Source organism: Halichoerus grypus, chromosome 8 (assembly GCF_964656455.1).
Source record: "Halichoerus grypus chromosome 8, mHalGry1.hap1.1, whole genome shotgun sequence".
Classification (NCBI taxonomy): Eukaryota; Metazoa; Chordata; class Mammalia; order Carnivora; family Phocidae; genus Halichoerus; species Halichoerus grypus.
The window spans coordinates 121,948,944-121,975,840 of NC_135719.1; the positions used below are offsets into that span (position 1 = coordinate 121,948,944).

General features: G+C 46.9%; 1 protein-coding gene across 1 annotated transcript in view; it reads right to left on the reverse strand.

Annotated features, from left to right (window-relative positions):
• The window catches only part of MAP3K9 (mitogen-activated protein kinase kinase kinase 9), a 77,083-nt gene that overhangs the window by 44,508 nt on the left and 5,678 nt on the right, over positions 1-26,897 (reverse strand). Inside the window, exon 2 of the mRNA XM_036107273.2 lies at positions 24,842-25,255. Within this exon, the coding sequence (XP_035963166.2) occupies positions 24,842-25,255 (414 nt within the window). The remainder of the gene's footprint in view (positions 1-24,841; positions 25,256-26,897) is intronic.

The window sequence follows — 26,897 nt, forward strand, 5'->3', positions numbered from 1 at the left end:
CCTGTCTTTTAGAGTTCCCAGCTCACAGCCTTTGGTCCTTCTTCATCCCTCCCTACACTGTGCTGCCTGGAACATAGATGTGATAGCTGCAGATCTAGCTACCACCTTGGACCTTGAGGGTAAGATCCTGCCCCAAAGTTGGCAGAGCTGTGAATGGGAAGGAGCCTAGGGCTTGTGGAATGGAGATGCCATGCTAACCATGGGCTGTCTACTGCCAGACTTTGACATACAAGAAAGAAAGACTTCTTATTTCAGCCATTATTACTTTGGGTATCTTTTTTTCTCGTTAGCTAACCTAATCTAACAGATAACAAAGCTCAATTCCACTATTACAACATCTCTCAGAGCAAAAAGACATTAAAATTGAAAATCTAAACCAAAAAGCAACATTCCAGTCAATAAAATCTCCATACGATACAGCCAAAGATTTGGACAGCCTCTCTAAGCTTCCATAAAATGAATCAACTTGACACATTTCAGCTGCATGTTTTTTAAGGAGTATGTCATGTTCTATAATAAGTGTTGACTTAAATCTGTTGTGTTTTTTTTTTAAAGAGCCCCCTGTAAAGAGAGCCCATATGCACTGTGCTAAGTACATGGTGTTCAAATATAAATTAAACTAGCACCTCCCTTCAAGAAGATCACTAGCCAGGAGGAAGACTCAGGGAGTAAGAAAGGATAGAGCAGGAGACCTTTGTTTTTTATTGTACACCTTGTGATATCATTTGGCTTTTTAATAGATACTATACATGCACTTTAAAAAACATATATAAAAAAGATGTAGCAGGCAATTTAATAATATATATGGCTATATTTTAATAAAACATTAGTACACAGAAATACATAGTTTGATCAGATTTCTTTTTTTTTTTCAGACTTCTTTTTCTTAAGAATATGCTGTCTATCACATAGAAAAATTACCCAGAGGATATATATATTTAAATGCTAACCGTGGTTATCTCTGAGCACTGGGATTTGGGGTGATTAAGTTTCTCTTACACTCATCTAGACTGTCAAAATCGTCTACATCAAATAGGTGTTTTTTGGTTAATATTTTAAAAACTAAGTCATTAATAAAATACATAATAGCAGTGGCTACGATTTCTTGCATTCTTCCGGCGTCCCAGGCACCGTACTGGGAATGTCACCCGTGACAGCTCCTATAGCTGTCACAGAAACCCTGCAAGCTGGGGCTCACGGGTGACTCCCCCACATGTGGGAAGAGACACAGGCAGGATCTGGTCCTGCTCTGGCTTCTGTGCCCACATTGCACCACACCATGCTGCCTCCCCACTCAGGGCTCAAACATCTGGTCATCACGTCTCTACAGTGCTGCTCTCTCCAATGTCACGGCGTACAATCTGCATCTTCATTTTATGTGTTTGGGGCAGTCTCATCTCATAAATTAACTGGGCAGGAACCTCACCTAATCCTGTGTCCTGTACGGAGGAAGAGCCGCTGAGTGGTTTCCTTATAGCACTGTCAAGTTGATGGGGCGTCTTAGTGTCAGGGAGGGGGCGTGGAGCGACACGTGCATTCAGAACAGGAGAGAACTGGCAGAGAAGCCACCGAAGTAGGAGTCCAGTCTAATCCTACCTGTAAGTAAACTGCCCTTCTCACTAGAACCCTGGGGTCTCAGACGCAAGCCAGACCCCCTGAGTAGTGTTCTACATCCTTCTAGGGAAGAGAACCGGGTTTTTATATTTAAATGAGAGTGCTTTAGAAGTCAAGACCGTCTATCTGGGAAGCTTGCAGACACCCAAACCAGGGCAGCTTCAGCAAGGAGTGGTGGCAAAAGCCTGCTGGTGGGCAACATCTCACCAGGCCTAAATTAGGGCAAATGTGTGCTAAACACCATGGCTAGACAGTACATTAGCTTGGGGGTAGGGAGGAAGGTGTTGACGGGCGAGACAAGTAACCCTCCTTCACCAGGTCTGAAACCATTTTGGAAGTGGGGAGTTTTGCTTGGAGTCATGCAGGCTGGACCCTGCAAGCCCAGTACAGCACTGGTCACCTTCCAGTCACGTGCCCCCGAGGGTACAGCAGAGAAGTCAGTGGGGGAGAGCGGACTCCGTGTTAAAGGTTCAAACGTACAAGGGTAAGAACTACTAAAGCAGAGGAATCCCAGGACCTTAAGTCCCGCTCTCTCCACTGGACCTTCACCCTCAAAACAGGTGTGCATTTGCTGCTGAGCAGTACCAGGAAGGTCCAAAGCAGCTGTTCAGTGGAGCCCGACACAGAATGTTCTTAATCCAGGATCTCTGCTTTGACTTACAGAATCTTCTCCCACTGGCCCTTCATGAAACACCCTTGACTGACCATCTCCAATTTCCCATCTGTCACCAGAGCCCTGTTGCTTGGTCCAGTGCCTATGTCCTACCCCTTTCACCGTGGAATCTTCCGTTCCTGTCCCCACCCATACCGCATCACCATCCTCATCTCTTTTTCCTTTTCTAAAGTGTGCGTCTTACCAGGCTAGTATAAAGGGCCTCCAGAGAGGGGGAAGAAAGGTCGAGGTTCATAGATCAGAAATGCAAAGAACAAGGGTCAACTCCAAAAGCTCTGTACCTCAGCTCCCCTGTTCACCAAGAGCCACAGTCAACCAATGGGAAAAACACTGTTCACTGCTCATTCACCCCAGGAAGGACCATCCCAAAATGGAGGGAAGGGTTATTTTAAAGACGGAGATTCTCCTTGCTCCATCACAGCCCAAGGGCCAGAAAGTCTGCCCTATAAGACTAGCCTGGTGCTATTCAAAGCGGTCAGGATACTGGGTGGAGTTCTGAGGAACAAGGGTCAGCCCTTCACAGGAGGAGGGTCCCAGCAGGTCAACTCTTACGATGCTGGGCTTGGCCCACAGACCACGAGGCCCCACCCTGCCTGACGGTAGCACCCACCTTCCTCTCTGGAAAGAAGGCACCACACCATAGGTGGAAAGAGGTTAGCTAAAGCCTCTAAAATACAACTGATGTTATATAATATCCAGGATCAGAACTGTCACCAGGAGAGACTCCAGGCTGTTACTCAAGAGAGCAAGACTCCTCCCTGTTAACATTCCTGCCTGAGAATCTACAGACTTTGGCCACTTAAGGACACCAACTGCTTTGGTTACTGGAAAAGGGCAGCAGTGCCCTACACAGGTGAAAGGGAGAAGGAGAGGGAGAGATGAAGAGATGCTCCTATAGGGGGAAACAGGATGGAACTTCCCTCATTCTCACATCCCCGCTCTGGTGGTAAGTCTACCCTCCTAACGTCATCACTGCCAGTACTCATGGAGCACGAACAACACACCAGGCACTGTGCTAAGCATTTTAGACGTACTATCCCAACCAAAAACCTCACGCAATGGGTACTGCTTCATCGCTGGCTACCGATGAAGACACTATGGCCAAGTGAAGCAAGGCTGTTCCTCAGAGTTACAGAGCCAGTAAGTGGCAAAGCTGGGACGATTAGCTTCCACGCCCATGCTCTTTTTTTTTTTTTTTTAAAGATTTATTGATTTATTTGAGAGAGGGAGAAGGAGGGAGAGCACACGAGCAGCGGAGGGGCAGAGGGAGAGGGAGAGAGATCCTCAAGCAGACTCCGCGCTGAGCACAGAGCCTGACGTGGAGCTTGATCCCAGGACCCTGAGATCATGACTGAAGCTGAAATCAAGAGCTGGACGCTTAACCAACTGAGCCACCCAGGCGCCCCTCACTCCCATGGTCTTAATGACGATCTTATTCTACCCCCCCATGCCCATCCTGCTTAAGCATCTACTGTGGAGAATTACGGAAACAAGAGATATGGAGAGGAAGAAACTCCTTGGAAGGGAGTCACAGAACACACAGCTGCTGTCTGAGCTGTAAGGAAAGGACAGGGTTTGGTGCAAGGGGAAGAATCAGAAGGCCATTCTCAGTTGGAGGGAATAATGTGGTTTCAGGCCAAAGGGGAAAAACCCTGACACATCTAAGAAAGAGGAAATAGTCCCTTGTAGCTGAAGCAGAACCTTCACGAAAGGAAAAGGGAGAAGACGGTGCAGGAGTGAAGGGCTGGGGCCGGACGGGAGGACTGCAGGCCATGTGGAGAAGCTTGGACTCCACCCTGGAGTGACAGGCAGCTTCGAAGCAGGAAGTGGTGTGTTTGCAGTGAGACAGGCAGCAAGGACGCGACAGTAACCTTTACAATTACCCAGGGGTGGAGGTTGGGGGGGGCTGGTGGTGAAGAACGAACCACGGTACTGGGGATGGGGATGATGGGCCAACAAGATGGAGCAATTAATCACATGAACAGGGAGCACGAGCGAGTCCTAGGAAATCTCTCTGGCTTCACATCACCCATTCACTCCGGCTGGGCACCTGCATGGCATCAATCTTACGGGAAGGCATGAGCATTCAGGGAGTAGAGGGGCTTTTAGAGGTTCCATTCCCCCTACCTCTGTGACAACATACACCCACCCACTCCTGGCTTGCAGTACGAACCGAAGCTTCCCGTCCCCTTCCAGCGATCCGTAACCACCTGGAACGTTTCCAGGTATAGCCACCAACTCGCACAGGACCAGCTGCCACTGTCTGGACCACAGGCAGGTCCACGTCCCGACGAGCTGAGACCAGACACCAGGTGCCAAAGCTCAGTCCTGCACTCGCGTGGGACAGCGGGCAAGCCCCGGATCCCAGTGCACTGTGCTGCACCACGTCAGCCAAGGGCACGCAGCAGAGAGCTCAGGGAATGACGCACACGGCTAAGGAGGAGGCCAGAGAGGACAGCACTGAGAGACGGGCTTCCCGGGGCTGGTTACCGTGCTGCTCTGGAGAGCCGGTCCTCAGGCACCTGGGCCGCAAGCGCGGTGTTCAGACAGGCTAGTTAACGGGACCGTGGTACTGGTGCCTCGGTTCAAACGTGCAGAGTGTCCAGGGTTCCAGGCCACTCCCAACTCCGGCTGGCTTTCCGTGAATACGTGCCACGGGGACCAAGGGAAAAGATGTATATGCGTAAACCGGCACTCAGGAAACCACTCAAAGCACCAGCCTTCTTCATGCTGGGCCCACATCTGTGCCTGCGACACGATTCAACAGCATGAGGGTTGGATTTCTGCTGCTCTTGCTGGCCTGGAGGATGGAGGGGACGTGACAGGGAACTCATATTTATAGACTAACAGTGGCTGGTCTCAAGAGACAGAGCACAATTCATCAGCCTGTTTCAAGCTATTTTTCAATGACCCCTTTAACCAGCCCCGGCTTTCCATGGGATGCAGGACCCCCTTCCCACCTCTCTCCTGCTGCTGAGGAAAGGTTTTCCTAGAGCCAGGCTTCTTGTGATTAAAACAGACAGATCGGTGCCTTCTTTCATGCCAAACTTCCCAGCGTGTGTTTGCAGGACACCTTCCTCTCTCCAACATTCTAAAATAGGACTGTTTCAACTTGGGCACCTACAGCAATTGCCATCTTGTGCAAAGGAAGCTCAGACAACATAGCTGGGACACTCGCCCCGAGCTGGTCCAGACACAGATGTCACCACCAGGAAACCGAAAGGCAGACGCACGCGTCTGTGCTGCCGCTTTCCTCACCAAAGAGCCTCTCCACAAACGCCCGCCTGTCCTGACCAGTCCCACCGTGGGGTCTCACACTGCCTAGAAGGGCTGCCAGGGGTCTGTCGTGCCTCAGAAACACCCGGCTACACACTGGATAAAAAGAATCCAAAAAGAGGTAGCACGTCAGACCTTTGATGATTTTTGTCAACAAAAAAGCCATTCTTCTTTCTTCGCAGGTGGGCTTGGGGTGCTGCTTTTGCCCGGGCTCTCCACGACCCCGTGGCCCCACGCTCTGCCACCAGAGTTCCCTTGGCAGGCAGGGCAGGTTTTCAAAACGGCACACCGCCTCCCAGCTGATATGCTTTTCTCCGACGTGACGTGGACACTCCTCCTGCCGAAAGGCGGGTCTCTGTCCCCTCTGCATCTCAGCGGGCCTGAGACTCACGGGAACGACTAGAATGCAGTGTAAGTGACATTGCGTGACTTCCAAGCCAGAGCAGAAAAGATGATGCAGCTTCTGCCTTGTTCATTGCAACATCTGTGCTTGAAGCCTTGAGCCGCCACATAAGAAGGCCAAGAGCCCTGAGCCAGCCACACTTGGAGGGGCTACACATGGGCACCACCGTCAGCAGCCCTAGCCTTCGAGTCCTCCCAGCCCAGGCACCAGACACATGTGTGAACGAGCCTTTCTGATGCTGCCTGCGTCCATCTGCAGCCTCACCCAGAGCCTCCAAATTGTCCCAGCTGAGGCTGCAGACACGGAGAAGCAGGAACAAGCCATTCCTGCTGAGCCCTTTCCAAATTCCCAGCCTGGTTTCCAGGAGCATAATGAAATGGTTCTTGTTTGGGATGGTTTGTTCTGAAGCAACAGTAATGGAAACAGTTGGTGGCACACTTGCGAGTCTATTCTCATATCCACTGCTAGCAGGGAAGCAGCTGCTCTTGGAAACAGTATTCCTACAAAAAGAAAAGCTCCCTTTTATTGAGCATTTACTTTGTACCTGGCATTATGCGAAGGGCTTACGTGCATTTCATTTCATGCTCATTACAATGCTATGAGTAAATACTAGGATTATCCTCATTTTACAGAAGAGGAAATGGGCCCAGAGGTTGAGGACCTTGCCCAAAGCCAGATCTGCCTGACTCACAGCCTATAACACTATACCACGCTCTGCTCCCCAGCTCTGCTCCCCAGCCACTTAAAGACAAGAGCTGTTTCTATATGGAAGACTCAACTAGTTGGGGGCATGGCTTTCCTGTTCAACAGTCCCAGCGTGGGAAATTCCTAAAGAACCCGGGCGACAGGGGCACGTGGGTGGCCTAGTTGGTGAAGCACCTGCCTTCGGCTCAGGTCATGATCTCAGGGTCCTGGGATCGAGCCCCGCGTTGGGCTCCCTGCTCAGCAGGAAGCTGGCTTCTTCCTCTCCCTCTGCCCCTCCCCCTGCTTGTGCGCGCTCTTTCTCTCAAATAAATAAAATCTTAAAAAAAAGAACCCGGGCAACAGAGGCACAGCACTGATAAACACTTAGCCATGGCTGAACAGGGGGCAGCCCCCTCCCCTGGAAAGTCACTACTGTGGCCCACCACCCTATTACCAACTCCCCCTGAACCCCACTCCTTCTTTAAGACCTAACTCCTCCATCACGCTGCCAGAAAATTCTGCCTTCTCTGGACACCATCTCATGCACCCTTGGCACACAATTCCATGCGGCATCATCCTGTTCTGGTTGTTTGGGCGTGTTTACGTAGCAGGGCTCCGGAGGATGGAAAGAATGTGGTGGAAGTGATGCCTACGTTACGTATATACTAAAGTGATGTGTTGTATTTCCTACAGCATCTACGTAATCACGGGCACGTCAGTTTCTCATGAGGACCTGTTGGTTGAGAATCATCACCCACACACAATGTAAACACCCGAGGCTCTCTGTAGCCTGCGCTTCACCCAGGACATCACAGAGGAGAAAAGATTTTAGGGTGGAGGAAGAAGCAGCACAATCCACCACAGAAAACCATCGCCATCACCTTGCAGGCAAGGAAGCCCAACCACAAAGGATCAAAACAATGGGAGTTACCATGTTGAACCACAAGTCCTTAATAGTCCTGGAAAGCTTAGAAACACACATTAAAGTTTCCTATGAGTCACTCCCCAACCTCTCATCTAAGAGTAGGGAGAGGCCAAGCTCAGGGGACGCCTCAGGCTAAGACTAGCTTTGTTCTGACTCTCGGTCTTCCTGTGGATGCTACGGCTTGCCTTTCTGAGTAGCCTCCTTCTACCTCCATGCCCCCTGGGATGGGTGAGACGAGGTTTGTGCCTGTACCTTCCTGGCCTACCTCCAAAAATGACTCTACAAATCCTACCCACCATGTGACGGAGTTGAGGATCTTACTGAGGTCGGGCAAACTCAAAACCACACAGATTCTCAAGGTGGTATATCTCGGCTTCCAGAGGGGAGCCGGTCTGTGGCTGCTTCCTTCCCTGCTACCTGGAAAGGTATGATGAGGGAGCAGAGGGCAAACAGAGGACAAAGCACAAGCTGACACCCCACAACCACCCCCACCCCAGCCGCGGGATCTGTGTCACATTCCTCAGGCACTCCTGGCCGCCCTAAAACTAAGGGAAAAACAAAGGGTTAACTGATACAGATCACAGTCCCGCGAGACAGGAGTCTCCATCCAGTGTACCAGTGTCTTAGTGATTTACAGGGAAAAAGCATTCTTATCAATAGCCTAACTTTCAAAGACCCATAACTCCATTTCCTGGAGCCTTAACATCACCCTCCCCTCTGTGAGTGATGTGGGAAACAGAGGCAAAAGGGAAAGTAAACAAAATTAAATTTCTTTATGACCTGCAGCCCACAGGCAGAGTATGAGATTCCTCCAGGAAGCTCCCAACTGTCTTAATGTTAGTACCTTACTAGAAGGAAAAACACCTGAACTTGGCAATAGCCAGGCCTCCAGTATCCTACAAATCTTCCTTAGCACATCAAAGTCCTTTTGGACACTTCCCTTTTTCCTTACCTCCCCCAACTCCCAAGTATATAACCAGCCATTCCTCACAACCCCAGTGCAGCAGCTCTTTCTGCCCCCGGGGTTCTGTCCCCATGCTTTAAGATCACTCTTTTTGCACCAAAGACATCTCAAGAATTCTTTCTTGGCTGTTGGCTCCAGACCTCACCAACATCCCAAAACTACATCAGGTAGGCATAATGACCCAGAAACTGCTGGGAAAATGCTCAAATGCCTTCATCCCTGCCCTTAGGAAACCTCCCAGTGAGGAAAGATCTTAGAATATGTCCCTTTTCCTGAGCAGGCACATTCTTACTCTTCCTACAAGGTCATTATTAGTGACCTTCCCATTCCCAGCCTCTCCTCCAATATACTACATATCAAATCAAGCACCAAAAAAACTTATGAGGAGCCTAAAATTGGCCAGATTCATGGCCCATATGACCTAGAACCTTGCATATAAAGCCAGCCTTACATGTAATGATCACAGGGTAGAATGTGTCCAATGGGGGGGGGGGGGGGAGTGGCAGGATCTGAAAGTAAATCAAAATTAGTTGGACTCTCTACTTATTTTGCCAAGCACCAGAGGGTTCACAGGCCCCCCAAAAACACTTCTACAAACCCCCCATTTCTCTCCCATTCATTGCCCTCACAAAAAGAAACCCATGAATTTCCTGCTGAAAATGCCTTTCTAAAAAACACTTCTGTTAGGATGAATTTGCACAATTCCTGTCCTGTCCCCTCTGCTTTCCTCCCATCATAACACCTCAAAGATACTGGTGGCAACAAAGTCAAAATTCTCTTCGTAAGGCAGAAGGGAACAGCTGGGAAGCTTCACTCGTAATAGTTTGGGGGCTGTTCCATAAGCAATCAATTCAGCTCAGAGCATTAAGGGATGAAGGATAGAAAGTCAAATGTCTCTGTCACGACATTAATCTAAAAATAGAAGTGGGCATCCCTAGCGTGTCTAGCTGTCCTCCATGGGGGAATGCAACTGCCACGCTGGTCCGACCCAGTCCATCCAGTTACAAACTCGGCTGCAGAGGCAACAGCTCTGGAGGGCCTGCTCACCCCCAAGAGGACAGGAGGCTAAAAGCCATGGCATCCAAATAAACCACAGGGGGCTCGGATATTAACAAGTGTGTCCAAACCCTTTTTGAACATTTACATTACCTTTCTGGTTAACAATTTTAAAATTCCAAGGAGCACCTGGGTGGCTCCGTCGGTTGGGCGTCCGACTCTTGGTTTCTGCTAGGGTCATGATCTCGGGGTCGTGGGATCGAGCCGCATGCCAGGCTCCACACACGGCGCAGAGTCTGCTTGGGATTCTCTCTCTCCTCTCCCTCTGCCCCTCCCCCTACTCACGCGCACTTGCTCTCTCTCTCTAAAATAAAACTTTAAAAAATTTTTTTAATTCCATAAATACGCATCTGTGAATTTATCTGAAACCTGTCTATATTTCCCTTGTTTAAACAAAAGCAAAACCACAATATCAACATAAGCAAAAACAAGAGTCAAATAATGTGGAAACTTCTGTTACAGCCCAACTTTTAGACAGCTGTATATATGCATAGTTTTGGTTCACAAGGAACACTAACAAGAGGTAAGGCTGAGGCTACAGAATGATGGCTAAGATTCATATTGTGCTTCTGCAGGGGTCCTGGGGAAAGAAGAAATGAGATAGTAGCCCTCAGCTCCAGTGCATTTGAGGACCATCAGGCCTAGGAATACCAGGCCCCTGGGTTGAAAGAGTGAAGGATCCCCTCCCTGCAATTCCAGATGTGGGGATGATCTGCGATGATCTGCCCCACAAAGGTCCCAAGACCAGGTTTAAAGCCAGGGCTAGCTCCGGCACACCCAGACCCTGATGAGTCATAAGGTCCATCCTACAGAACAAGTTGCTAGAATAGGGTCTCCTACTACAATCTGTTCCTAAAGAACAGAGAAGAAAGACCACCGCACGAGTGCTAGAGAGCCTGGACTTGAGTTCAGGCCCCACTATTCTCTAGCTATGTGTTCTTGGGCAATGCATTAAACCTCTCTGAGCCTCAGCTTTCTCTACTGTAAAATGTGGCTACCACCACCTCTGCCTGGAATGCCTTAGATACTGTTCCAAATACAATTCTATAGCACCAAACGCAAAATATGATTATTCCTCATCCCATCTCTAGGAATCCTGGGGGGGAAAAGTGGAAGGCCATTTATTGCTGTCACCATGAGTAATAAGCTAAGGAAAAAAATCAGATAATGTCACTAATAATCTTAAATCATCTTATTTTGGAAACATTTAAGTTGATTTTTCATTACCATCTATGGGACTTGATGGGCCACCCTTCTTTGTCACCAGCTGCCATGCACTTGGGAAAGACAAGCTAATTTATGGTTAATTTTATGAGTTTGAGAGAGAGAGGAGAACTGACAATGACAGAGAGACTGTTACTGATCCACCACGGGATTCCTATCCCGAAGCACAGAGAGCAAGGAGCTGACTACTTAAGAAATAAAAATGTTTTCCAATCTGATTAAAAAAATGTGGGGCACCTGGATGGCTCAGTCGTTGAGCATCTGCCTTCGGCTCAGGTCATGGTCCCAGGGTGCTGGGATCAAGCCCCACGTCGGGCTCCCTGCTCAGCGGGAAGCCTGCTTCTCCCTCTCCCACTCCCCCTGCTTGTGTTCCCTTTCTCACTGTGTCTCTCTCTGTCAAATAAATAAATAAAATCTTAAAAAAAAAAAATGGGCAGAGGACCTCCTTTTCCAAGGAAGACAAACAAATACGCAACAGACACATGAAAAGATGCTCAACAACACTCATCATCAGGGAGATGCAAATCAAAACCACAATGAGATATTACTTCACATCTGCTAGGATAGCGATTACCAAAAAGTAGGAGATAACGTGTTAGTGAGGATGTAAAAGGGAATCTTTGTGCACTGTTGGTACAATTTTAAATTGCTGTAGCCACTATGAAGAACAGTATGGAGGTTCCTCAAAAAATTAAAAGTAGAATTACCATATGATTCAGCAATCCTACTTCTGGATATATATCCAAGCGAAATGAAATCACTATCTCCAAGAGACATCTGCACCACCATGTTCACTGCAGCCTTTATTCACAATAACCAAGATTTAGTAACAATCCAAGTGCCCATCTATGGACGAATGGATAAAGAAGATGTGTCGTATATACACATACAATGGAGTATCAGTCATAAAAAAGAAGGAAATCCTGCCATTTATGACAACATGGATGGACCTTGAGGGCATTATGTGAAGTGAAATAAGCCAGACAGAGAAAGATATATACTGTGTGATCTCACTTACATATGGAATCTAAAAAAGGCAAACTCACAGAAACAAAGCAGAATGGTGGTTGCTAGGGGTTGAAGGGTAGGGGAAATGGAGAGATGTTAGCCAAAGGGTACAAACTTCCCGTTAAAAAATGAGTAAGTTCTGGGGGTCTAACATACAATACGGTGACTAACTATAGTGAACCATACTGTACTGGGGTGCCTGGCTGGCTGCGACTTTTGATCTTGCGGTTGTGAGTTCAAGCCCCATGTTGGGTGCAGAGATTACTTAAAAATAAAATCTTAAGAGTGCCTGGGTGGCTCAGTCGGTTAAGCGTCTGCCTTCGGCTCCGGTCATGATCCCAGAGTCCTGGGATCGAGCCCCGCATCTGGCTCCCTGCTCGAGCCTGCTTCTCCCTCTGTCCCTCACCCTGCTTCTCATGCTCTCTCTAATAAATAAATAAAATAAAAAAAAATAATAATTAAAATAAAATAAAATCTTTAAAAAAAACACAACAATACTGTATTATATACTTGAAAACTGCTAAGAAGAGTAAATCTTAAATGTTCTCGCCACACCAAAAAATGGTTAATTATGTGAGGTGATGGATATGTTAACTAAGCCTGTGTGGTAACCATTTTGCAATATATATGTATATCAAATCATCACATTGTAAACCTTAAACTTACACAATGTTACATGTCAATTATATCTCAATACAGCTGAGGGAGAGGGGGCGGTGGGGAGCCTTTACTGTTTTTTCTTCCTGAAAACTAAAACACCTGGCAGAGCCTGAACACTGGTCTCTTCTATATATAACCCAGTGAAGAAATGAGTTTGTGTTCGTGGGCAGGAAAGATGCAGGCTTGGCTGCTCAGCCGTGACCTCTGGGGCAAAAGCAAGGCATCTCTGACCCCTCGGTTGGTGTGGAGATCCTCATTCTGCTGTCGTCCACAATACTTGGGACCTAGCTGGAAAACATAGCAGAGTAACAGGCCCCACTGTCAGGGGCTGGGAGTGCCTGAAAGAAAGGACACTGACACGAGATCCAGGCATCCCAACAGCCTGACTTTAGGCAAATTACTCAGCACCTCATGGTCATGGCTCTAAGGTCCCTAAGCTCTGATCTTATCAATAAACACAAAAGGAGTTATGAATGACTGGAAACTGAAGACTCACTGTTTCCCCCAACTACAATCTTCTCCTCCTCCTTCTTGGATTCTGAAGGTCACCAGAATGCAGAAACAAACAAAAATAAAATGTATCCAGATGGCCTGTACTCTAGGACTGAAGTGGCAGACGATGAGGTACACAGACAGGAATAGGCAAATCACGTGAAAAGAAAAAGCAGTCGCATCTGCACTATGGAATCTGGGGTAACTTTTTCTTTTTTCAATAATACTTTTTCCTGTCACATTGCCTTATCAGACACATCAGGTTGCAAATAGTCACAGGGATCTGCAGAGAAAGGTCTGAGTTACAAGATCAGTCAGTGCAAGGGCCCCGTGGCCCCACCGGTATGGTTAAGGTCCCATGGTAGAGAGATGGCTAGAGAGTCAGAGCCTTCATAGCTGGCAAAATTCCAGAGGCAAACATTAGGCTGCTGACTATCTGAGGTCCAAGGAACACCTTCCAGCTTGTTCAGTAGAGGAGTTTGAGTCCATCTAGAAAGGGACTAGGGATAGAAAATGCAAGATTTCAGGGCGTCTGGGTGGCTCAGTGGGTTAAGCATCTGACTCTTGAGTTCAGCTCAGGTCATGATCTCAGCGTCGTGAAATCAAGCCCTGCTTCGGGTTCCGCACTGAGTGTGGAACCTGCTTAAGATTCTCTCTCTCCCTCTCTCTCTGCCCCTTCCCCCCACTCTAAAAAAAGAAGAAGAAGAAGAAGAAGAAGAAGAAGAAAAAGAAAAAGAAGAAGAAAAGAAAAGGCAAGATTGCATAGCAACAAGGAATTGCTGCCACACACTGGGAATGATATATGCAAAGTCCTATATTGTGCGTAATTTGTGGGAGAGGGGGGTAGGGAGCAGCAGAAGATGGAAGAAAGAAAAACACTACCTCTGTTGTCCAGAATTCTGGGAGTCCTGTGTTTTTACAGAAAAAAAAATATCAAAGGAGACAAAAAAAAAAAAAAAAAAAAAAACCAACCCACATCTTAATTTCATTTGATTCTAAGAAGTAAACTTAGGGTTTAGGGGAGGAAGGAGATTAACTTTCCTCTGTATTTCAATGTTGAACTATTCTTACCTTATGGACATATCCCATTTTGAATTTTAAATATCTATAGTGCAATTGGAGAGAACAGGACTAAAACACTGAGAATACAAGTACAAGACAATTTATACTCGAAAGTACAAGATCACAAATTGTGGATCTAAAGACTGAGGGAATAAATGCAGCCTCTGGAATTACAATAATTATGATCAATATACAGAGCACTTACCATGTGCCAGATGGTGCTAAAAGCTTTATCTAGATTATTTCACTGAATCCTCACCTCTACCCTATAAAATGAGATGGGTAGAATTATAATTATTCCCATTTAACATTAACAAAAACGAAAGCACAAAGAGTTTATCGTTTGCGCAAGGTCCCAGCTAGCAAGTAATAGAGCCAAGACACAACCCACATCTCACCCAGAGCTCACATGGGCTCATCTCCAATGAAAGAGAGGGTTCACATCCTAAATGTGGGCTCTAAAGGAGAATTTGGGCATTGTTCAGCTAACGTCTTGGGTTGGGGGCAGAGGGTTAATGCATGGGCACAGACAGAGTTCTGGAATCTGTGATGACCAAACCCACCAACATGTCCTGAGTACCTACTAAGTGCTGTGCACAGCCAGATCTGGAATAAAGCTGCTGCACAGAGATGGAAAAGGGGCATGGCTCCATCCTCCTGCCAAAGGAAGACCACAAAACTCAACATAAAATCTCTTTGGCCCACCCTGAATATTCCAGTCTTAGAAAAGACTGTGCAATAAGAAAGCTAAGTTGGGGAGGGGGGGCACCTGGGTGGCTCAGTCGGTTAAGCATCTGCCTTCAGCTCAGGTCATGATCCCAGGGTCCTGGGATCAAGTTCCATGTAGGATTCTCGGCTCAGTGGGGAGTCGGCTTCTCCCTTTCACTCTCCCTCTGTCTCTCTCTCTCAAATAAATAAATAAAATCTTAAAAAAAAAAAAAAAGAATGCTAAGTTGATTTGGGGAAGCTGGGGGGGGGGGTGGAGTGAAAAAGGCATTCCCTTTGACCTTGGCCGTAGATTGGTGCAGCGGGGAAAAGAGAAATATACTGCCTTCCTCCTGAGGCAAAAGCATTTTAATTATCAGCTGAGAGGCCAGCAGTCATAAAACTGGCCAGCTGTCCCATTCAATCAGGCCAAAGGCCGTAACAAAACAAGGCAGCATTTCTCAGGGGGCCAAGCACTGTGAGTTAATGCAGGTCCAAAGAGAGCGAGAGACACTGACCTTTTCCACAAGAAGCCCAGACATAGCTGGATGGGGCTGGGAGGTATCGATCTCCTTCTGTGGCTTCGGCTGAAATAAATCTGCCCGCGTCTGTGGGAGCGGTAAAGCTACCCCCGGCCGACTTGGGAAAGGGAAGCTCAGGGCTGCCTAAAATCCTCATGCTACTTCAAAAAGGGAAACCCAACGATATCCTGTGTACACCTAAAATACCAAGGAATAGAAAGAAGTTTCTTCTACCCCTTGGAAAGAGGAAAGAAGTGCAGCCCCATTCGTGAATGTGGTTCCCGTGTGACACGTGGCACGCACTGTCTCATACCATCTTCAAACAACACAGCTCTTCTGTATTGCCCACGTTTTACAGATGAGGATCCTGGGAACTCCCAGAGGCTAGCCACATGCTCAATGTCAGGGCTCAAGAAGTAGCTTTAATCCAAGTCTCTCTGACTCCCAAGCTAGTTGTCCTTCCATTAGACCCCCAAAGCCAAGCTTAAGGGGAAATGCTTTCTTCTCAGATCAAACCCTCCATGCTTCCTACAGAGAGCACAAATCCAGGGATGAGCAATCCTCAGCTTTATTATATCTCATTTCTAGACCTCACTGTCACGTTCCGGCAGCTGCACAAGCACAGAGTCTTCCTGCAGCTCTGCTGGGGAGGGGGGCAGAGGCACACAAACACCTAAGTGGTCTTGAGCCCCACCTGAAAAAGCCTTATGTTGATTCAGAGAAGTGGGTGGGAAGGCAAAAGCAAAGCTCCGAGACACCGGGATGCCCCTCAGTCAGCCCCAAGGACAGAAGCGGCATCTGACTAACTGCATCCTGCCTCCAGGATGAAGGCTGACCTTCGTTAATTGTGAATCTCCCTCATGATTCATGTGACCGGAGCATCGTCTCTCCGGAGGCCATCTGTCATGCCCTGGGCAGCAAAGGGGGAGGGGTGCACCTGGGAGTTCCTGTCAACTGTTTTCTCCCTAAACCACTTGGAGAATATTCCCCTCATCAGGAGCTTCGGCCCCTGCAACCAGAAGCCAGAAAGCGGGGAACCTGGGCACGTGGTGGCCTGACGCACAGACAGACCACGCAGTCGCCGCTTTCTCCCAAACACACTCATGCGCATTTGAAGGTCAGTCCTGGAAGGGACCTCGAAGACCATCTCATCCAAACCTTTCACTTCACGCACGAGGAATCTGAGGATCAGAGAACTCAAGATGTGCCCAAGGCAACCCGGCCCGTCAGTGCCAAGGGTGGTACGTGGGCCAGTACTCCTTCTACGCCACCAATTCTCCTCTTACCCAGATGCCCAATTTAAGAAGTTCTCTATAACAGTGTTAACTCATAACCTTCTCAGAGTCTTGGATTAGTCAAAGTAGCAACCCTGTCCCCCAAAATGAACCCGCACACATTCTGCATAGATTTCAAGGGGTTCAAGGGTGCTATGTTAACAGCCCTTCCCTAATAAGAGGAACAGTATGGCTCTCCATGGAGCTGATGAGGAATGGAAGGGATTCCAAGGTAAAGAGACGGGCGACCTGGAGAAGAAGCTACATTTTTTTCTTGACACAACAAGACCACTCACATCATCACCTTGTGTCTCACTTTCTTTTTTTTTTTTTTTTATTTTTTTTTTAAAGATTTTTATTTATTTATTTGAGAGAGAGAATGAGAGACAGAGGGCACGAGAGGGAAGAGGGCAGAGGGAGAAGCAGACCCCCTGCTGAGCAGGGAGCCCGATGTGGGACTCGATCCCGGGACTCCAGGATCATGACCTGAGCCGAAGGCAGTCGCTTAACCAACTGAGCCACCCAGGCGCCCCACCTTGTGTCTCACTTTCTTGAACCACAAGTAGCCCTGAGCTACGTCACAGGAATGAAGTAAAAAACCAAGTCAGGAATTGAAATGTTTCCAAGAGACAAGGAGGAAAGGAGAGACAGGCAGGCTCTTGTCTCCTTAGAGATACTGAAGCACAGATCTTGACCCTGAACAATGACAGTGTCATAGACCGGCTGAAAAAGGTGGACATCACTACTTAGTTGTTGCCAGGTTTGCCTGGGAGAGATGTGGGAAAGAAAAGACATCATGATTTGACCTTCAAGGCAACAGTGGCTCAAATCAGAGGAAACAGATAAAGGGGAAGACACTAAGGAATCATCTGGAATCAGAGCCCACACATCTTTAAAAGCCCTTCTTGGGGGCGCCTGCCTGGCTCAGTCGTTAAGCGTCTGCCTTCAGCTCAAGTCATGGTCCCAGGGTCCTGGGATCAAGCCCCACATCGGGCTCCCTGCTCGGCGGGGAGCTTGCTTCTCCCTCTCCCACTCCCCCCTGCTTGTGTTCCCTCTCTCTCGCTGTGTCTCTCTCTGTCAAATAAATAAACAAAATCTTAAAAAAAAAAAAAAAAAAAAAAAAGCCCTTCTTGCCCTGAACCTGCCCCCTCACTGAGCCTGTTTTCCCCAAGATAATGGCTCAGGGTCCAGAATACCTACACCAAGATCCTCCATCTTCTGCTCCAACTGCAACACAGGGTTTATAGGTGCCTAAATGTTGCCCAGGGCCCCAAGCCACCTCCTACACCACTGAGTATGCTGCAGAGAAGCCCCCAGAGCCACCACAGATGAAGGAAGGCACTCCAGAGCAAGCTTGGGGTAAGGATGGCAAATCTGCCACAAAGAGACCAATTTCCCTCCTGATCCTCCTCAGGCCCGGCAAGCCCAGGAAAAGACCCTGGGAACGTCAAGGGCATCACCTACCTCCTGGGGGGCCATGCTCTCACTGGGCATTTGAGTCTGCTGGTCTCCCTGCCTGGACCGTCCTGGCCCTACCTACCCTCACTGCTTTGTCTCATTAACTCCTATGCTCCCTCAGGAAATTCTCAGGCACCAACTCCTTCCCTCCACAGCATGCACCATAGTCCTGACTTAGGTCATTCCCTGTGACCCCACAGGGAGCCCCTTAAGGGCAGGGCAGGTGTCTGGTATTGCTTACTATTATATTCTCAACACCAAGCACTCAAATTAACACATAAAGGAGAACTGTCTTTGTGCAAGAGATGGCCATGCCCAAGGGAGAAGGGAAAAGCATGGTTCCCAGGCAACATTAAAGAAATGGGAGCTGCAACTCGACCTCTAGGTCAGGCCTCGCTAGGTTCGATCGTTCGCTTCATTTCAGCTTTATTTACTTATGTCTTTATTTTGACTTGCAGAACATGCCTCTGTGTTCATGCAAAATGCTACCCATCAATGAACAGAATCCTCTGGTACATGCCTGGTGGCTGATGGCTAACCTTAGGTATTGCCTTCTACAACCAAAATGTCCAATTCATTGAGCGCTTGTATGCTTTTGCCAGGAAAAATCCTCAAAACATGTCCATCACCCTCCAACTCCAAAAGAAGGCACTTGTAGCAAACAAAGAACCACAAAGACCAGAAATGGGAAGGAAAATGGGGAGAGAGATCCAGCAGTACCCAAGCCAAGTACTGTCGGAATTATCTCATTTGGGGATCCTTCATGAGACATAAAAAAGTCACTTACACACCTCTTACAAAGGACTAGGAATTGGGTTCAACAGCCAACACTTTGCTGCCTCCCAGATCCATCCTGGGAATGTTTTATAGTTTCTTTTATTCTCCTATAGGAAAAACTGCTGTTAGGGCTACTCCTCATCCTTTTCTAGGCAAGTCCTTCCTGCCACATTGCTCTTGGCCAGGATCCCTGTGCCCTACGTGCTTCTTCCATTCATTCATTCATTCATTCATTCCTGCACATAGGAATGTGCTCAACCTCAGTATACAGGAAGGACACCGGTGAGTGGAATCCAGTGGGTCACAAAGTTCCACAGCACACTTTCAGCCCAGAGAAATCCTCCCCAGGAAACACAGTCAGGGTCCATGGCCAGTGTCCAGTCCGGGTATAATCCAGGGCTTGGAATATTACAGCCAGTCTGAGGTCAAGGGCAAGATGGGAGCTCTGTCCTCCTTCCACTTCCAAGAAAGCAAGGCTTCTGCTTCTATATCTTGTGAACTCTTGAGAGAAGGTTGAGGAGAGCACAAACACAGGTGAGCAGAGAAACTGGAGGGAGGGGCGCTACTCAGCCTCTGGTTGCCAAGAGGAGCAGCCAATCAAACAAGTCCATAAAACTAGAAGGGACACTGTGAGGGGCACAACGGGGAATTGACAAGGAGGGGACACAAGGGGCGCTGAGGCTGGACGGAGCGGACTGGCGGTGGGTGCAGGTGGCAGGGGGTGGCCTGCTCCCGCAGCACCTGGCAGCCCACTGCCAGTGAGTTATTTGGGGCTGGCATCTGGGAAGGGTGCAGAGAAAAAAGAGGCCAGAAGCATTGGAGGTTGGTAACAAATACACTGTGAAAATACCACCCTCGGCACCTGAAACGTTGGTGGACTTGGACATTAGGACTGGGGCAAGGGCCTGGAGCTTATACAGGTGATGAAACAGACGACCGCGCAAGTCCCGGAGGATGCGGGACCTCCTCCGACGAGAGAGGGGGAGGTTTCACACTTTGAGATCCCGTAAGCAGACCAGTTCAAGGGATACTTCATTCACTCATTTACGCATTCATTCATGTCCCTGGACACTAAAGACACAAAATCTACTTGGAGGCCTGGGGGGTGCTCCTGAGATCATGGAATCAACAAGAGGAGCCGGAGGATGCAGGCTGGCAGGCAGCGGGAGGCCGGCTGAGCTGTGTTCGATCCTTCAGCGGCCCACGCTGCACGGCGCGCACTCACTTCACCGGCATTCCTCCCAAGCTTCACGCCGACCCCTTCACGAATGGATGGACCCTGACCGCAAGGCATGGGAGCCTACAACCGCTGACCCAGCAGCTCGAGTCCCTTGTCACCTGCATGTTCTCCTGCACGCTCGCAGGCACTGTGTGCCGAGTCCCAAGCACATGCAGCTCACCACTCACCTCCTCTGCTTTTCTGCTATGAAACTAAGAGTGAGTCGATCAGACCTTAAGGAAATGTGGATGCTGTGGCTCTATGAGTAGGGTAATACTATTCCTAATCATATAAAACCAAAGCACCCCAGGGCCCTGGCTCTGTGAAGGTGAAGCGCCCCAGCCACCCAACGGCAGTGTGCTGGCAACAGTGTGGTAACTGGGGACACAGGCAAAGGGGCCAGACCTGGCCACAAGGTCCGCCCTTAGGTCCAGCGGCGGCGAGACCCTGGCCAAATGGCTGACCCCTTCCGAGCCTCAGTTTCCTCCTCTGTAAAATAAACACGTTCATAGTCTTTACTCTGCAGGGCTGCTGTGAGAATGAAAAGCGAATCGACATGAAATGTTTCATGCCTAACCTTAAAGAGAGCACTCCATAAGCGTCAGTTGTATTATTATTATTATTATTACTATTACTATTATTATTATTGTTGCATAGGGGTTTGGTTTCGTTTAGGGGTTTGGTTTGGAGTATATCTAAGTAGTGGAATCCTGTGCAACCTTTAAATATCTTGTGGTGGAAGACTATTTATTTACATAACAAGTCACAGTACACAGACAAGTTGGGGGGCACAAAAGCATGCTACAAGCAACATGGTTATTAGGATTTCCCGTGCACGATTCTGGGTAAAAACAAATATCCATAAATGCAAAAACTGGAGAAACACACTGCTTTTACCTCTCTGTTTTTCTATGTTTTCTAAGAGAAGGGAAGAAATTATTTAATAATAAAATAAAAGTAATAACACAACCTTCACTTTGGGCAAGGCTTTTCATTTTCCGAAGCTTTTTCATATGACCTTGTTTTTACACTAATTTAAGTTTTAACGACCGCTATTGAACTGTTATTCTGCCCAATGCCTTCAAGCCAAAATCCTGAAATCCATCTACCTAACCCCCAAAAGGACAATCTTTCCACTAAAAGACCATCTTTCGTTGACACCTCTGCTAACCATCAAGCAGCTGGTTCTTCCCAATTGACGGAGCAGACACAAATCCATTATCAGAGCCAGGGCTTTTTGCAAGTAGTTTTAAGAAGTGGTGTTTGAGTTAATGATGCAATGTGGTAAAGGAGTATAAGCTATGGGTTAAATCAGGGGTCTGAGCCACACATCCCCAGGCCTGGCTAACCTTGTTTGGTTGTATGATGCCAAACATCTGAAATAAACAGTTCTTCCCAATGCATGTCCCACATTAAGATTTCATGGGAAGACTACCAGCTGCTTCCCCCACCAGCCCTGCTCTCCCTCTTCCTTGGTAATAGCCCCTGATTATTAGCTGGGCTCACTGCCACCCAGATTAAAGTCCTGCATCTCCCAGCCTCCCCTGCGCCAGCCATGGCTATATGATTACATTCTGGCCAATTAATGCAAGCAGATGTGTTTTTGCTGGGTTTCTGGGAGGATCACGGGAGCCAACTCAGCTCCAGGAGCACCTTTTTCTGTGCTTCTGCTTTTCTTCCTCCTTCAGGCCTGATACTTGGACCGAATAACTGGCATTTCAGCAGCCATCTCAGAACATAAGGCAAGCCTGAGAATGCAAGCCATGTATTGGGATGGAGTGAAAAATGAGCCTGGATCCCTGATGACACTGGGATGTCCTAAACTCTGCAGACTTCTTTTCAAAGACGAATGAACGTACACCTTGTTTTAGCCACTGCTATTTTGGTTTTTAGGTTATGTGCTGTCAAACCTAAACTTATTGAGGATTATATATCAACACAGGATGCTGTACACCTTCCATTGCCAGTTAACAGCACATGACTTTTTAAAGTAGGTGACCAGGATAGTAAAGCATTTTAATTAATCACCTTTCTACTGAGCCTTTTATAACAGATGTTTATCACCAACTACTTTCTTTTTTCCACAAAGACAACCCCCATATGTACATAGTCTTTTCCCTAGTGGATCTAAGTCAACTAACACATATGATTCCTAGAATTCTGCCCTCACATGACAGTGGCCAAAATCCAACTTTCTAGAACCCTTAATAAAAACCAAGAGAGGGGCACCGGAGTGGCTCAATCGGTTAAGTGTCTGCCTTTGGCTCAGGTCATGATCCCAGGGTCCTGGGATCGAGTCCCGCATCCGGCTCCTTGCTCAGCGGGGAGCCTGCTTCTCCCTCTGCCTGCCGCTCCCCCTGCTGTGCTCTCTCTCTCAAATTAATAAATAAAATCTTTAAAAAAAAAAAAAAAGAGGTCACGTACTGCATGGAGCACTGGGTATTACACGAAAACAATGAATTGTGGATCACAACATCAAAAACTAATGATGCATGGTGACTAACGTAACATAATAAAATAAAATTTAAAAAAACAACACTCACCTCATGAGTTAATGTAACTAATGGTCAGATAAATTACCATTTAAATAAAAACTTTCGCTGGGGGGGAGGGAGGAAAAAAAAGACTCATACTGGATTCACACAATCCCGGGCAAACAGCCACCACAGACAAATGTGAAGGAGCTACCCCAACTCCCCTGTGAGGTTTACAGCAGGCATCAATATCAGCACCAACCACACAGCCCTGTGGACTCCACACATTTCTGGGCATCCGCGACCCCCTTGAGGTCAAGGGTCAGACTGTACCACGTGTAAGTCCAACTCCCGCCACAGCACAGTGCACCTGAGGGCTCCACCTTGGCAATCTGAAAGCCCACTAAAGACAAAGAAAGAATAGGGTTTTGTCTCCCCAGTGACAGAATGACATTGAGGTCTCTTGCCATCTCCTGCACACAGCAGAACCTTAGCAAGGTAACTTTTCTTTCAAAAGAGCCTAGACTTCCAAATGCAAATCTCATGGAAGGTAAAACCTGGTGTTTACAGCTTGAAATTACACCCAAATTTGAAACTTCCTGGAGGAAATGATTGACTTTTACAATTCCTTCATCCTAGCCCAAGTTTTTCAAAGGACTCAATACGTATGATTAGAGCACTTTGCCTACTTCTTCCAGCATACGGATATAAGAAAAAATAAAGAACAGTCAGCTTCTACATCACATTTTCTACCAACACATCTGCTTATTCTTACCCCATCATCCGAAGCAATGTCTAGGCAGAAATATGAAAGGGATCACCAAAAATTTTAATTTAATACATTTAAAGAATAGAATCTGGGAGGAGGGATGAGAATAATCTTATTTTATGGAACTTAAATCCTTCACATGAATTATATATAATGTTCCATGCTTTTACAAGGATGAATGTTTCTATTATTAAGAGAGAAGAGGGCTCAGGTAGAAGAGATAAGGATAAGAAAGGCTATTTTAAAGTAAATTGGAAAGTCTATTTGTGTATGGGTGTGTCTGTATGTACAAACATATGTATATATACATTTATATATACATAAAACATTTACTTTAAAAATGTCTGGGAGGATATGCCAAATGTAATAGTTGTACTCCCTGAAGGAAAACATTATTGGTTATCTTTCTCTTTTTTATCTACTAATTTTTGTACAACAAAAACATCTACTTAAATAATTTTAAAATGTATTTTTCCCCTGAAACAAATAATACGTTATATGTTAATAATTAAAAAAAATAAAATCATAAGGAATTATAAAATAAAAATAATTATAATTGTCCAACAACAAAAAAAGACACACAAAAAAACCCCATATTTTTAAAAGTAAACATTCACAGTAGTATTGACAGAAAAATAAACCACATCTGGAACAGCTCAGAACCAAACAAAGTCCAAAGGAGTTCTGGGCTCAATGCTGAAGGAGACAGAGAGCAAAGTTCCTGGGACCCACACCACCCCCTCCAAAACCCTAATGCCCCCTCTCCAGATAGGATGCTCAAAATCATCTTAAGCATATCCTATGTAACAAATTCTATCCTCTCTACCACACAGTGTAGGCAAGAAAGAGCACAAATTACCACACAAAAGCAGCATAGTCCCAGCGCCTGCAGATTCCTCCAAGGAAAGAGACTGGTTTCCACCAACTCACCATATAATTATGTCTAACACTTGCTTTACAATCCAGTTTATGGATTTTGGATGTTTCATAAACAGTTACTTCTCAGTTCCCTGTTATTAAACACTAGGTAGTTACAACAATTCATTACTAAGACCCGCAGGCTATCAGGAGTCTATACTATTACCAGCCAGGTCACGCTCTCCCAGTGGACACTGTCACCCGAATCAGCTCCATAGCTTAAACAACATGCCTCCTCTTCCTTATAGCCCCTTCTCTGGGGGGTAGCTCAAGTTGGGGTGGTCAGGTAGAACTCAAATAGGCATTATAATTACCTGTTGTTCCACCAAAGAGGGAAACCCCTTTTGTGATTACAGACACACTTCCCTAAAGTGGAAAAATCTATCTATCTATATATATATGTAGATATATATTGCACAGCAGAGCAGAATTATACACTGCCAACCTTGCCTGCTAATATGAGCTCAGAATTATTCCAAACCCCTTGGCTGCCTCATTCTTCTCTTTCTAAACCAATTTTTCCTGGCACTCATTCCATCCCTATATCTCAACTCAAGGATGGAATGGTTTTAACCAAGGAGTTTCACTGCCCACTGAGATTCCTTTAGGAATCCACTCCCACCAAAGCCATGGACTGAGTATAAAAGTGCTCTTGAGCCCTCCAGCCCCATCTCTTTATACTCACTGTTACTGGACTTAAGGTCGCGGTGGATGATGGGGACAATTGCCTCATCATGTAAGTAGTTCATCCCTCTGGCAATCTGCACAGCCCAGTTCACAAGGATGTCTGGGGGAATCCTTTTCCCAGATAACACTCTATTCAAAGGCCCTCCACGTGCAAACTCCATGACCAAGCAGAGGTTGGGTTCCTTCAGACACACCCCCCTAAGGGCAATGATGTTGGGGTGCTTCAGCATGGCGAAGAGCTTGGCCTCCTGGCGAACATTTTCTATAGTCTGGCTGATGTCCTCATCGGGGTCATGGCGAGCTGCTTTCACGGCAACCTCATCCCCTATCCAGAAAGCACGATAGACCTTCCCAAAGCCCCCGATGCCAATAATCTCTTCCAGGGTTAGTTCCGCAAAATCAATCTCTAACACTGAGAAAGAGAAAAAAAAAAAAGAAGTCAAAAACATTCTGAAAATACCACTGAATCACCCATTTACCGATGGGTAAACATAGCAAGTTATCTGTTCACTTGGCTTGTCTGCCCACTATAAGGTAAGCTCCATCAAGGCAAGAAATGTGGCTAACCTATTTTCTGTTGCATTATTCTTAATCACTAGCACATAGTGAGCATTCAATAAATATTCATGTAATAATTTCTACTTGGAGCATTATGCAGAATGTCGTACCATGACAAACCATTTTAATGAAAGGGAACATAGAGGGAGATCATTTTTAGAAGACTTATTCATTTTACTGTGTACTAGATGGTGAGAAGCATACAATCCAGTGACAAGGCAGACACACAACAACCAAACCACAGTGTTAAAAGAGCCTTCATAGCTGTATGATCAGATTAGGAAAACCACCAACTCCCACTGCAGGACAGGATATAAGAGGGTGAGTGGGAAGAGATTCTCAGGGAAGGCAACACTGGGAATGCGCCCTAAAGAATGAGTGGGAGGGAGAGTGCCTGGCTGGCTCAGTCGGTAGAGTGTGTAACTTTGGATTTTGGGGTTGTGAGTTTCAGCTCCATGTTGGGTGTAGAGATTACTTAAAAATAGAATCTAAAAAAAAAAAAAAAAAGAATGAGCGGGAAGGATCGCATCAGGCAGCAAAGATCAGGATGGAGAAGGACAAACCAAGCAAAGGGAAGGTCATGAGCAAGAACATGAGGTATGAGAATATATGGCATATTAAGAACTTCAAGGAGTCCAGTGTGGCTGGATTATATGCATTAGGATAGGAGATGAGGCTCAAGGTCTTGCTGGGGTCAGCTAGGTTGTGAAATGGTTTTAAAGTCATTCTGAGAGGCTTGAACTTCACGCTGTGAATGATAGGACTCATGTATTTTTAAGTAGGGGAGAGTTATTAGATGGCGATTTAGAAAGGACATCAATTTTGGCAGCCATGGGGAATATAACCTGGAGGATAGGGAGCCTACTGCAAAAGGAACCACTAGGGAGGCCATTGAAGTAGCCCAGGCACGCAAGCACAGGGTCTGAACATCAGCAGCAGGTAAGACGAAGTGTGTGGAGTAAATTGGGAGGATATTTTCAAAACGTGGTTCTACCATGACCTGGTGATTAAGACGTGCAGGAGAGGAGCCTCCCAGGGGACATCTCACTCCAGAAGTCACCTGCTCCACAACTCCATCCCTGATGTCCCCAAGTACCACACCCAACCACTCATCTCCTTTCTAATGCAGAGTGAACCTAGGGTACCTGATTATATCTTCAGCGCTGTTTGGAAAGGCTTCCTTGGATAGTTCATAATAGCTACCAGTGATTACAAATCTCAGGCTAGATAAGGTGTTGCTATAGGAGTAAAGTGCTATTTTATGTTTCTCTCATGAAAACCCTGTGCTCTGTCTTCTCAGTCTCTTTGTCTTTACCTGGCTGACTCATACTCAACCCTCAGGTCTCAGCTTAAACAAAATCTCCTAGAGGAACTTTTCCTAACCCCCGCCTGAATGAGGTCAGGCCCCCATCAAACACGTCCATAACCGTCTCTGTTTGGCAAGACCCAACAAGGTTTAATTACTTGTTCAGTGCCTGCCGTCCTGCAAGATTGTG